General features: G+C 42.8%; 1 protein-coding gene across 1 annotated transcript in view; it reads left to right on the top strand.

Moving 5' to 3' along the window:
* LOC140739928 (dedicator of cytokinesis protein 7-like) overlaps nt 1-13,766 on the top strand; it is a 222,135-nt gene that overhangs the window by 66,335 nt on the left and 142,034 nt on the right. Inside the window, exons 11-14 of the mRNA XM_073068608.1 lie at nt 2,648-2,807; nt 7,839-7,936; nt 9,997-10,090; nt 11,954-12,116. Coding sequence (XP_072924709.1) covers nt 2,648-2,807; nt 7,839-7,936; nt 9,997-10,090; nt 11,954-12,116 — 515 coding nt within the window. The remainder of the gene's footprint in view (nt 1-2,647; nt 2,808-7,838; nt 7,937-9,996; nt 10,091-11,953; nt 12,117-13,766) is intronic.

Below are 13,766 nucleotides of genomic sequence, written 5' to 3'. Positions count from 1 at the left end.
CAGAGAGAAGTTGAATTAACCGATTTGAGAATCGAGTCCCAAATTTCATCAGATAAAGAGATATTTAAGTCATGCTCCCAAGCCATTCTGATTTTATCCACAGGGGCACACCGTAAGGATACTAATTTATCACGGATAAAGGATATTAAGCCTTTACCCATTGGAATAATAGAAAGAAAGAAATCCATAGCATTTTTCTCGGGCATTTCAGGGAAGTTGGGAATTAAAGGATTGATAAAGTGTCTGATTTGGCGATATCTAAAGAAATGGGCATTAGGCAGATTGAACTTAGCAGAGAGCTGTTGAAAGAATGCAAAGCGATTATCGATAAAAAGATCTTCAAAATGCCTAATGCCCTTGCTATACCAATCATAGAATGTTGAATCATACATAGTAGGTAGAAAAAGATGATTATGTAAGATAGGACTAGAAAGGGAAAAACCATAAAAACCATAAAATTTCCTAAACTGGGCCCATATTCGCAGAGTATGTCTAACAAGAGGATTAACAATTAGTCTAGACAAACTACTAGGGAGTGCAGAGCCAAGAAGTGCAGAAATAGATAAATCTTTAGTGGAATTCAGCTCCATTGCTACCCAATTAGGGCACTCATGAAAAAAAGACCAGAAGATAGTGCAACGAATGTTAGCTGCCCAGTAGTATAAACGAAAATTAGGTAAGGCCATGCCACCCACTTTTTTAGATTTTTGAAGATAAACTTCATTAATTCTAGAACGCTTATTCTTCCACAGATAGGACAAAATACTAGAGGCTAAGGAATCAAAAAAGGTTTTAGAAATAAAAATTGGAATAGATTGAAATAAATATAAAAATTTAGGGAGAACGTACATTTTAATAACATTAATACGACCTACCAAGGACATAGATAGAGGTGATCACTGTGACAGACTCTGTTTTGTAGTGTATAAAAGATTGGCAAAATTTTCACAAAAAAGATCTTTAAACTTCCTTGTAACTGTAATACCAAGGTAAGTAAATTGATTATGAACTACTTTAAAGGGGAGGTCACGAAATGCTAATAATTGTGCTTCTTTATTAATTGGGAAAAGTTCACTCTTATGTAAATTAAGTTTATAGCCAGAAAACTGGCTAAATTGATCAAGAATATAGAATAGGCTGATCTGCTGGAGAATGTTGAGCTTCTGAAAAAAATACATAAGGACAGATATCCCCCGGGTCTAACAGGATACACCGCAGGTTACTACAGGAAATGAGAGAAGAGATTACTGGCGTGTTGACAATGATCTTCACTGGCCATGAAGGAAGGGCCAGAGGGTTGGAGGATGGTAGATATTGTTCCTTTCTTCCAGAAAGTTCATAGGGGTGATCATGGGAATTATACACTAGTGAGTCTTACATCAGTGGTGATCAAACAATTGGAGAGGATTCCTAGGAGCAGGACATACAGGCATTTGGGGAAGCACAGTCTGTCAGGGAAGGGGCAGGTCAGGCCTAATTGACTTTTTCAGTGAAGTGGCAAAACAAATTGATCAAGGTAGAGCGGTGGATGTGGTGTACATGGGCTTTAGTAAGGAGTTTAACAAGGTCTCCCATGGAAGGCTCTTCCAGAAAATCCTCAGGCACAGGATCCCCGGAAACTTGTCTGTGTGGATTCGGTATTTGCTAGCTCACAGAAGACAGAGGCTGTTAGTAGATGGGGCAAATCCTGCCTGGAGGTCCACAAAATCCAAGTCATCTATAAAAATTGCAAAGAGCAGGGGTCCCAGAACTGCTCGTTGTGTTCTGCAGCGATCATCAAATCATCCTATTTTTGCCCTTACTGGTGTGTGGCACAGGCAGCAATCCGGAGATTACTATCCTTGAAATCCTGCTTTTCAGATTCCTTCCCAGCTCCTTATATATGCTCTTCAAGACCTCGTCCTTTTCCCAGCTATGTCGTTGGTACCAATATGTACCATGACTTCTGACTGTTCACCCTTCCCCTTTAGAATGCTGTGGATTCAGTCTGACACGTCACTCTATGCCCTTCCTACCTGGGAGGCAACATACCATCGGGAGTCCGGTTCATGTCCACAGAATCCAGTCTGTTCCCCTAACCCATGAATCCCCTATCTCTGCTCTCCTCTTATCCCCTCCTTCCCTTCCGAGCCACAAAGGCAGATTGAATGCCAGACACCCGGCCTCTGTGGCTTTCACCTGCTGCAACACTGTTCAAATACTTCTTATGGAGGGGACAGATGCAGGTGTACTCTGCACAGACTGCTTACTCCCTTTCCCCCTCCCTCTGCTGGGAGTCACCCTGCTCCCTGCCTCCTGCAACTTAGTTATGGCTGCCTTGCTGTAACTCCTGTCTGCCAGCCCCTCAGTCTCCAGAATGACCTGTAGAGCATCCAGAACCAGCTGCAGTTCCCTAACATAGTCACCAAGGACTTGCAGCCAGATGTACTAATTGGAGATATAGTCATCAGGGACGTAGGAGGTCTGCTTGACTTTTCACATCCTGAACAGGAGCACAGAATTCTTAAACTCAAAAAGGAACAGGTGTGCTACACCTGTGCTATACAACGGCTGGGTTGCTCTGCTTGCTCAGCGTGATGTCCTTTGCCTGTTTACTGTGGTCTTTGCTAGGTCCCCTTGAACTTACCTTTTTAAAAATACTTTCCAGAGTAAAGAAAAGATTGGAAAACTTCGGTTCCAGGCAGCTTCCTTCTGCCAACGCCTGAAGTCCTATCGGATGCCTTTTGCTTGGGCGGCTATTGATTTCACGAGCCTGATTTCCAACAGTGGATCCCAGAATTCACTGGACAAAGAAGCCAACAGTGGAGGTAATCTAATCCAGTCAAACTGTTCATTTGTGTTATGGAGTGGATAAAGAATTGAAAAGAATTTAGCATTAATTAAAAAATAGCATTGTGAAAGTAAATGGATCTACGAGCTGAAATATCCTCAGGCCTTAGGTTTGTAAATGAAAACTAATGAGATAGTTAATGCATAGATTGTCAGAATTTTATGCATTCCAAAAGAACATATTCTAATGAGGGAGGAAATGGGGAACTATAGATCATTTGAAAAAGGATCTGGTGCTTTCCTGGCATATATGATGAATAAACTCTTCCCAGGCTTCCATCTGGGTACAAGTATTGATTTGAACTGACGTTTCAATGACAAACTCTGCCATCTTTATCGGGGATGATGCCTGGGCATGTCTAGTCTAGTGGTATTTATACCCTTGTGGTCCATCCCTCCTGATTGGTTAGTCCTCATCCACTCAGGTTTCCACTCTCCCACCTTGTATTCTCACTCTAAATAAGAACTGGAATTTGATTGTGAACTAGACATGCCCAGGCATCATCTCTGATGAAATTGGCAGTTTGTCATCGAAATGTCGGTCATAATCAATACCTTTACCTGGCTGGAAGCCTGAGAAGAGTTTATTTGTTATAGATCATTTACTTAGATATCATTTTTAGGGAAAGTGTTCAAATCTATTATGAAGAAAATGGAATCAGCAATTTGATTACTTTAATAGGACTGGATAAAATTAACATGGATTTATAAAAGGAAAATCATATTTGATAATTAAGTAAGTATGTTTGTGGTTGTAAGTGGCAGACTATTGGGGAGAAGCGGAGGTGCAGAGCAAGATAATGTATATTTCAACCTCCAGAAATCTTCAGTAAGCTACAACTGAAAATATTATTAAAATACTTAGGATTGTAGGAATATACCCACGTGGTTTGGAGGTCAATAAGAGGAGAGAAAACGGTGAGTCATTTTCAGTTTGAGAGGCTGTGACACAAGTGTCAGTGAAGAGACAGGGGCTGATTAGGGATAGACAACATGGCGCTGTGCATGATACGTCGTTTCCAACCAATCTTATAGAGTTTTTGGAAGATGTTGATAGGAAAGTTGATGAAGGGAAGGGCAGTGGACGTTGTCTACATGGGCTTTAGCAAGGCCTTTGACAAGGTTCCGCGTGGGATGTTGGTTAACAAGGTTCAGTCAGTTGGCATTGAAGATGAGGTAGTAAATTGAATGGACGTTAGCTTTGCAGGAGAAGCTAGAGAGTGGTAATGTTGTTGCCTGTCTGACTACAGGTGTGCCACAGGGATCGTTACTTGGCCGCCATTGTTTGTTATCTAAATCAATGATCTGAATCAGTCCAGAGATTATCATCAGAGACCAGAGGACACAGCTTCGGAATTGAGCGCTGTCCTTTTAGAACTGAGATGGGGAGGAATTTCTTTAACCGGTGAGTGGGAAATCTGTGGAATTCGTTGCTACAGGCAGCCGTGGAGGCCAAGTCTTTATGTACAGTGCCTATAAAGAGTACTCACCCCCCCCCCCCCGAGAAGTTTTAATGTTTTTTTGGTTTACAACATTGAATCACAGTGGATTTAATTTGACTCTTTTTGACACTGGTTAACAGAAAAAGACACTTCTGTGTCAAAGTGAAAACAGATCTCTACAAAGTGATCTAAATTACTAACAGATATAAAACACAAAATAATTGATTGCATAAGTATTCACCCCCCCCCCCCCCCTTAATATGACACACCAAATCATCACTGGTGCAGCCAATTGGTTTTAGAAGTCACATAATTAGTTAAATGGAGATCTGATTTTGGAGACCTGAGTGCAGTCAAGGTATTCCAATACACCTGTATCTGGAAGGTCCAGCTGCTGATGGTCAGTATCCTGGCAAAAACAACACCATGAATCAAAAGAACACTCCAAGCAACTCTGCAACTTCCAAGGGGGGTGGGGGTGTAAATACTTTTTATAGGCAGTGAGGTTGATACATTCTTGGACAGGGCATGAAGGGATTCAGGGAGAAGGCAGGAGATTGGGGCTGAGAGGAAAATTGGATCAGCCATGATGAAATGGTGGAGCAGACACGATGGGCCAAATGGCCTATTTCTGCTCTTGTATCTTATGATCCTATAATGGGTTAAACTGGATTGGCAAATTTGTGATGATACCATGATTGGGGGCACAGTAGGCAGCAAGGAAGGTTATCAAAACTTGCAGGGAGAACTAGAGCAGCTGGAAACATGGGCTGAAAAATAGAAGATGGAATTGAATGTAGAGAAGTGTGAGTTGTTGCATTTTGGGAAGGAAAACCAAAGTAGGACTGGCACAGTGACTGGTAGGGCATTGCACAGTGTGGTAGAACAAAGGGAGTAGTGATAGCCCAGGAAATTATAGACCAGTGAGTCTTACTTCAGTGGTTGGTAAGTTGATGGAGAAGATCCTGAGAGGCAGGATTTATGAACATTTGGAGAGGCATAATATGATTGGGAATAGTCAGCATGGCTTTGTCGATGGCAGGTCATACCTTATGCGCCTGATTGAGTATTTTGAGGATGTGACTAGACACATTGATGAAGGTAGAGCAGTAGATGTAGTGTATTTAGATTTTAGCAAGGCACTTGATAAGGTACCCCATGCAAGGCTTATTGAGAAAGTAAGGAGACATGGGATCTAAGGGGACATTGCTTTGTGGATCCAGAACTGGCTTGCCCACAAAGGGCAGAGAGTGATTGTAGATGACTCATATTCTGCATGGAGGCCATTAACCAGTGGTGTGCCTCAGGGATCTATTCTGGGACCCCTACTCTTCGTGATTTTTATAAATGACCTGGATGAGGAAGTGGAGGGATGGGTTAGTAAATTTGCTGGTGACACGGGGGTTGGAGGTGTTGTGGATAGTGTAGAGGGATGTCAGAGGTTACAGCGGGACATTGCTAGGTTGCAAAGCTGGGCTGAGAAGTGGCAGATGGAGTTCGGTCCAGATAGGTGTGAGGTGGTTCTTTTTGGTAGGTCAAATATGATGGCAGAATATAGTATTAATGGTAAGACTCTTGGCAGTGTGAAGGATCAGAGGGATCTTGGGGTCTGAGTCCATAGGACACTCAAAGCTGCTGCGCAGGTTGACTCTATGGTTAAGAAGGCAAATGGTGCATTGGCCTTCATCAATCATGAGATTGAGTTTAGGAGCTGAGAGGTAATGCTGTGGCTATATAGAACCCTGGTCAGACCCCACTTGGAATACTGTGGTCAGTCGCCTCACTACAGGAAGGATGTGGAAACCATAGAAAGGGTGCAGAGGAGATTTACAAGGATGTTGCCTGGATTGGGGAGGCATGCCTTATGAGAATAGGTTTAGTGAATTCGACCTTTTCTCCTTGGAGTGACGGAAGATGAGAGGTGACCTGATAGGGTGTATAAGATGATGAGAGGCATTGATCATGTGGGTAGTCAGAGGCTTTTTCCCAGGGCTGAAATGGCTAACACGAGAGGGCACAGTTTTAAAGTGCTTGAAAGTAGGTACAGAGGAGATGTCAGGGTTAAGTTTTTTTATGCAGAGAATGGTGAGTGCATGGAATGGGCTGCCGGCAACGGTGGTGGAGGCGGATACGATAGGGTCTTTTAAGAGACTCCTGGACAGGTACATGGAGCTTAGAAAAATAGAGGGCCATGGGTAACCCTAGATAATTTCTAAGGTAGGGACATATTCGGCACAGCTTTATTGTCCTGTATCGTGCTGTAGGTTTTTTAACTATTATTCCTTGAAAGTGGCATTACAGTTAGATAAGTTTGTAAAGAAAACTTTTGGCACATTGGTCTTCATAAGTCAATGTACTGAGTGCAGATGAGATGTTATGTTGAAGTTGTATAAGACATTGGTGAGGCCTAATTTGGAGTATTGTATGCAGTTTTGGTCACCTACCTACAGGAAAGATGTAAAATAAGGTTGAAAGAGTATAGAGGAAATTTACAAGGATGTTGCCAGGACTTTGAGGAGCTGAGTTGTAGGGAAAGGTTGAATAAGTTAGGATTTTATTCACTAGAGTGTAGGAAAATGAAGGGAAATTTAATGGAAGTATACAAATTTATGAATTGTGTAGATAGCGTAAATGCAAGCAGGCTTTTTCTTCTGAGGTTGGGTGAGAATAGAATTAGAGATCATGTGTTAAGGATGAAAGGTGAAATGTTTAAGGGGAACATGAGGGGGAACTTCTTCATTGAAAGGGTGGTGTGACTGTTGAATGAGCTGCCAACAGAAGTGGTGGACGTGGGTTCAATTTGAGCATTTAAGAGAAACTTAATAGGTATAGTTGGGAGGGGCATGGAGGTCCATGGTCTGGGTGCAAGTCAATGGGACTTGGCAGAATAATAGTTCAGCATGGACTACATGAGAGATGGTGAGACCCTTGAGCGCTTTAGAGTTATTTATGCACTTCAGAATATTTTGCTACACTTTTTTTTACCATATGCAGGATGGCAGGTGAGAGTTGGGACATGAGTTTAGTGTGTTGCACGCTCACCCATTTTCTCAGTGAACTAAGTGCACCTGATATTCCCAGGTGGTCTGTCCTATAAATGTCAACCAGCAGGCTGATGCTAAGCTGGCTCCTCCCACAACACGGAAGAATTTTACCTCTCTGCTACATCAAAAAGGTTTCATAAATGCAAATTGTCATTGACATTGCTGGTGCTGGGATGTGTGTTGAAGTGTTGCAGCAATTTTAACCTCACCCATTCAGCTAGGAAACTGTAAAACACTTCCTGATTTTACTCGCCATTGAAGCCAATAGAAAGTTAAATTTGGACATAGTGCAAATCGGGCTTTACATCTAATCCTGCTGATTTCACATGCATTTAGGCAGGTTAGTGTTATAGAATGTTTCAGTACATAAAGATCAGTTTTGCTATACAGTGTCGACTGTAAGTGTTATCCAATTAATTCTCTTCTTGCTCCTTACAATATAACAAAACAGCTCATGATCATGAAGAATGGGGAACATAGCGGTGTGTAGTTCCTGTAAATATTCCTCTGTCTTTTTATGCAGGCACTGGAACTGAAATGCACTCGCACTCACTGGACAGCAAATGCAACATCCCCTTATTACGACCTAGACAGTATATTCTCAACGTGTTCAATAAACAGGTATAGTGATTGCACAGCGAGATACCTTCCATCTCAGACCAAGGCTCAGTCTGTAATGTGCAGCTTGCTCTCTGTCAGCTACTGACCTGCTTCCAGTTTCAGGGAAAGCTTCCTCTTGAGTCAGTTTCTCTACCTTTCTGTGGCTTCTCAGTTCTGAGTATATGTGCATTTGCATTCAGCTCCCCCCACTCCAGGTCTTCAAGTGACTCTTTTGTATGTAAACTTGCACAATGAACTTGGAGTGACAGAACAAGTAGTGAGAACCCTATCCCTAGGGGTTCCCAACCTTTTTTTTATTCCATGGACTAATGCCATTAAGCAAGGGGTCCATGGACCGCGGGTAGGGAACCGACTCTGGAGTGAATTGATGCCTACGTAGTTGTTTCTCTGCCAAGCTCAGAGCATGAAACATATTCTTGTTTCTTATTTTGCTGTTAGAGAGGGAGGAGAGGGAATAGAATCTTTCACTTCCCAAAATGAATTTCAAATTCTTGTTCTTCTCTTCAACCCTATCGTTGGTTCCTATGCTGTTTGATCTTTCCATTCTATTATGCCTTGTTCATTTCTCCTTTTTCATCTCCATTGGCATCATAACTTCACTCTCCAAGATTTCATGTTGTGGATAACTTCCCTAACTAACCTTGTCTTCTCCTTTTAACTTCCCTTAAACTCACCCTCTTCAGTCAAAGTTTTGGTCAACTCCCCAAACACATCCTTCCTCAACATTTATTTTCATGACCTCTCTGATGCATCCCGGGACATTTTGTATGCAGGTGTTTTGGGAAAAGGAAATCATTGCTTTATTTAATGATATAGAATGGTGACAACTTTACAAAAAGTAACCATTGTCCTTACTTATATTTTATGCTCACCGTGTAAGTCAACAGAGGAACACCTGGTATTCAGTGCTTGTGTTAGCTGTGGCAGGTGGGTTGTATCCTGAGTTGAAAAAGAAGAAAGCTTACCGTTCAATATGTTATGAGTCCAGTTCCTCCGGGGAGGAAGAAAGTCTGCAGTTGGAGATACATTAGCTATAACACTGTTGGTTGAAAAAAAATCTATGCTTGTATTTAAGAAGTGAAGGTGGGGAAAGACTGGAGAAGGTTGGAGGAGAGAGGGAGGGTATATCTCTCTGGTATTGTAGGTTTTTGCAAATCAAACAGCGAGGCGTTCTTAAGAAAAACTGTTAAACCTCATTTTTGTCCTTCAAACTCTGAACACAAAGTATGGTTTAAAAAAAAACTTCATGTTAATTACATCTTCATATCAGACCAGCCTCTTAAAATAAAGCCCAACTCAAATGTTGGTGGTTGTAATTTCCACCAATTACATTACCGTACAATAGCCATGCCATTGCTTTCTCTTCCCCAGTCTTATCTTGTTTGTGAGACCTTGTTTGCACAAGTTATTTGTGGCATTTTCTAGCTTACAACAGATGCAAGACATTGAAAAATGTTTTGGTTGTAGAACTCTTTCAAGTAGACGTTAGTTAAAAGCAAGTTCTTGCTTTTTTCACAAGCTCCAACCCATTGATGTTGAACAGCCAATTGATGGCCCCAGAAAGTTCCAATCTTTTTTAATCTGGAGCTTTCTGATGATTTCAGTTTTTCAGGTCTAAGAACCGGTGGAGTTAAATTGATGCCCATTCTGAACCGAGAGCTTTAATCTTTCGACACAGTTGGTTATGTGGATTAACCGTACAATTAATATTCTATTTACTCTTCACCACTCTCAATATCACTATGACAACAACTATCAATTTGAGTCTAGTCTCAGAAATGACCTCTGTCACATTTAACCCATCATAGTCACCCATTCCATGAACTTAGGCACATTTCCAATCATTTACATTTTCCTAGTGCTTAAATTCTTCATCATTTGCCCTATATTTTGTTATTTGTCCCACTGGGAAAGATTGCACAAGGGAAGCCCACAATTACAGCAGTGCCTCAGTATATTTAATGGTTTGTCTTGGTTCTTGCAGCCTGGTTGGCAGCCCTTCAGTATCATCAATCATCAGAAAAAGTTTGTTTGAATAAAGGATCCTTTACGTTATTCAGGAAGAAGATAAACTAAGTGATGAAGACCTGATGAAGTTTATTGCAGATGAAAAAAAAACATCTACTTTATTGAGGCGACAGCGGAGAATTCCAGGTAAATGTTAATACTGATGTTTATGGTGTCTCAGAATCTTACAGTGCTCAGCATATCCTCCCGATCCTGGAGATCTCAATATATTCCAAACTTCCCCGGAGAGCTCTCATGCTGCAGTGCTTTTCCTTGATCCCTGGGAATCCCAAACCACGCAGTAGAAAACCTGACCTCTGGGAATCCTGTGTCTTGCTCTACCTTCCCTTAGTCGCAAGCCTTGTGCTGTATTCCGATGGTCTTTGTAAACCTGGTGCTTTGGAGCAAGAGATCTGGACATTGGCATGACCGGCCTTTGGGTATCATTTGCAATGCCTTTATAAAGGCAGGGTCAGCTTAAAAATGTATTTAAAAAGTAAGAAAACTTAGCTTGGTTTCATGCACTATATTATTCTGGTGTATTGGAAGACTCGTTGTTGCTTGTGGTTTCAATATGGGGTTCATTGTAGAGGCTGGGGTACTACTGCTATTCAGCTGGAGTGCTGGTTCAGGTGGGACTGAGATATTGGTTCAGGTGGGACTAGGATACTGGTTCAGGTGGGACTGAGATATTGGTTCAGGTGGGACTGAGATATTGGTTCAGGTGGGACTAGGATACTGGTTCAGGTGGGACTGAGATATTGGTTCAGGTGGGACTGAGATATTGGTTCAGGTGGGACTAGGATACTGGTTCAGGTGGGACTGGGATACTGGTAAAATCTGGATGTTGATAGAGCTTGGGTATTGGTTGAGGTAGATACTACTACGTCTTGGCACATCAGCCACAATACGTAGCAATAGTAGCACTGAATCAGAGCGCTTCACTGTCAAAGCAGCGGTTAGACAGGGCTATATCATTTCATCCACCCCACTTGCTATCTTCCTTGCTGCCATCCTTCATCTCATAGGCCAAGACCTGCTACAGGGAATCCCAATCATGCATAGGACTGACAGCAGGCTTTTCAACCTCAACCAGTTCAAGGCCAAAAACAAAGTCAACACCACCACTATCATGGAACTTCAGTATGTGGAAGAAAACACCACTGCAACATGCAAGGAAAGGAATCTTTGAAGACCACGATCTATATGTTCAAACAAATCTTTTAGTCTATAGAGCAGTTGTCCTTCCTACATTACTGTACGGATATGAATCATGAGCCACCTACAGCAGATAGCTGAAAACCCTGGAACAACACCACCAAAGGTCCTTATGAAAGATTTTGAGGATCAGCTGGAAGGACAAACATACTAGCACCAGCGTATTGGAGGAGAACAACATGAACAGCACCTCCACCATGAGAAAGCAACACCAACTTCTGAAGTCATCTGGGTTCCTAACTCGCATCTCCCTAAACAGATCCTCTACTCCCAATTGAAGCGAGGTCAATGATCCCCTCGTGGGCAAAGGAAACGCTTCAAACATAACATCAGAATCAGCCTGAAATTCAATATTACTTCTAAAAACTCAATAGTTGCCTGGAGGAAATCTGTTAAAGAAGGAGCTGTGAAAGGAGAGATGGAATAACCAAAAGATGCAACCACCAAGCACAATTACCATTTACCCTTGCCCACAGTACACTAGAATATGTAGATCCCAGATCAGCCTCTACAGACACCTGAGGACCAAACAATAGACAACCCCTTAGGAGAACATCGTACTCGACTCGAGTGATTGCACCTCTACCACTACTGGCTGAGATGGGGTGCTGGGCGCTGCTGTTAATGGTGCTGGGTTCTTATTGGGACAGGACAATGTGATGCTGGTGGGGGTGGCTACTGCTGTTAATGGGGCAGGGTGCTGTTGGAGCTGGGATTGGTGATGGGGCATGGGTGCTTGGAGTAGTAGGACTAGTTTAAGATGTATTCAGAATAATCTCTTTTAATTTGAAGGAGTTTTTCGATTCACTGTGTCCCATATTAACGAAGCACCGGCCTTCTGCTTTAACCCCGACTTTTTGGAAGTAAGGCCATCTAACGGGGAGAACAGAGATCTGGCGTTGGAAGTTTTAGAATTCCCTGTGTCAGGAATTTCTGTTCCTCATACAACATACAGGTAAGCTTTCAATTCCACGTGAGTTTGTACATCTGAGTCAGTCTGAGAAAGCATGCATTTGGGTGACTGTACGTGGTGTTCCAGTACTTTCCGGCAGTCACTGACGTCACCCTGGCTACGTTGTGGCACACGCGGAAGGCTGATGTTTTAGGGCTCAGGGTCAATGTGCTGCTCGTCATTGGGGAACTGGTTGACTGAGGGGAGGGTGGAAAACTAAGAGGCGATGTTTCACCTGTGAGTCTGTCGGGGTCATCTACTGTATCTGGTGCTCCTGATGCAGACTCCTCTACATTGGTGAGACCCAATGTAGATTGGGAGACCACTTCGTCGAGCACCCTCGCTCTTTCCAATACAAAAGGCAGCTTTTCCTGGTGGACACCTATTTTAATTCCACTTCCCGTTGCCATTCTGATATGACAGTCCATGGCCTACTGCCACGATGAGGCTATGCTCAGGTTGGAGGAGCAATGCTTCATATTCCATCTGGGTGGCCTCCAACCTGACGGCATTAACATTGATTTCTCTAACTTCCGTTAATTTCTCTCCCATGCCGTTCTCTTTTTCTATTCCCCATTCTGGCTCCCCACTTATCTCTTCTTTTCTCCTCACTTGCCCATCACTTCCCTCTGATACCCCTCCTTTCCTTTCTCCCATGGTCTCCTCTCCTCTCCTCCTCCTTCTACAGCCCTTTATCTCTTCCACCTATACACCTCCCAGCTTCTCATTTCACCCCCCTCTCCCACCCATGCACCTTCTCCCTCACCTGCTTTCACCTATCACTGAACAGTTGTACTCCTTCCTCACCCCCAAACTTATTTTGACTTCTCCTTCCTTTCCAATTCTGATGAACGATCTTGCCCTGAAATGTCGAGTGTTCATTTCTCTCTCTATAGATGTTCCCCGACCTGCTGAGTTCCTCCAGCATTTTGTTTGCTGCCCTGGAAGTAGATGCCTGGACTAATGAGAAAGTGCATAATAATTGGAGTAGCAGATGGAGTGGATGGCACTACTGGGAGCAAAAATTAGAAAATGCTGGAAATACTCAGCAGGTCAGGCAACATCAATGGAGTGAGAAACAAAGCTAACCTATAAGGGTGGAAGACCATTAATCTTTAGCAAATATTTAGAAAGTGCGCAGAAAATGGGGAGGGGTAGGGAGCAGAGTCAGCAATGGAGTGTGATCCAAGACTGTTACAGACTGGCACGATTTAAGAGATGGCATCTGGAAAGAAGGCTGCATTGAAGACTGAAAGTTGTAGCTTGTTTGTGTCACGCAGTGGGATCTGCTTTCCCATTCTTTGTGATTAACTGAGCATTTGATGAGGAAGAGCTGGTGTCTGTGAGTGAAGCTGATTTGTGGAAACACAGTTTTGATGCCAGACGTTGGTACTGACAAAGTGGTGGTAGAACTACAGCTGTTGGCCATTAGCAAGGAGAGCCTGTCTTCCATTTAGATGGTTTCCATGGTAATTATTTACTCTTATGAAACAGATCACAAAACTGCCCATCAGTCACACACACACCCTCCACCATGTCCTGCAGTGATCTGCTCATTGACCTATTCCTCCATCTTTATTGGGTCTTGATACCAATAGCAAGCAAACACTTCCTTCATCTCCCCACTGCCCTCACCCCTTCCCCCACATGAAG

This window comes from Hemitrygon akajei, chromosome 16 (assembly GCF_048418815.1).
Source record: "Hemitrygon akajei chromosome 16, sHemAka1.3, whole genome shotgun sequence".
Lineage (NCBI taxonomy): Eukaryota > Metazoa > Chordata > Chondrichthyes > Myliobatiformes > Dasyatidae > Hemitrygon > Hemitrygon akajei.
The sequence above is the reverse complement of the archived record's forward strand: the minus strand, read 5'-3'. Positions and strand labels throughout refer to the sequence as shown.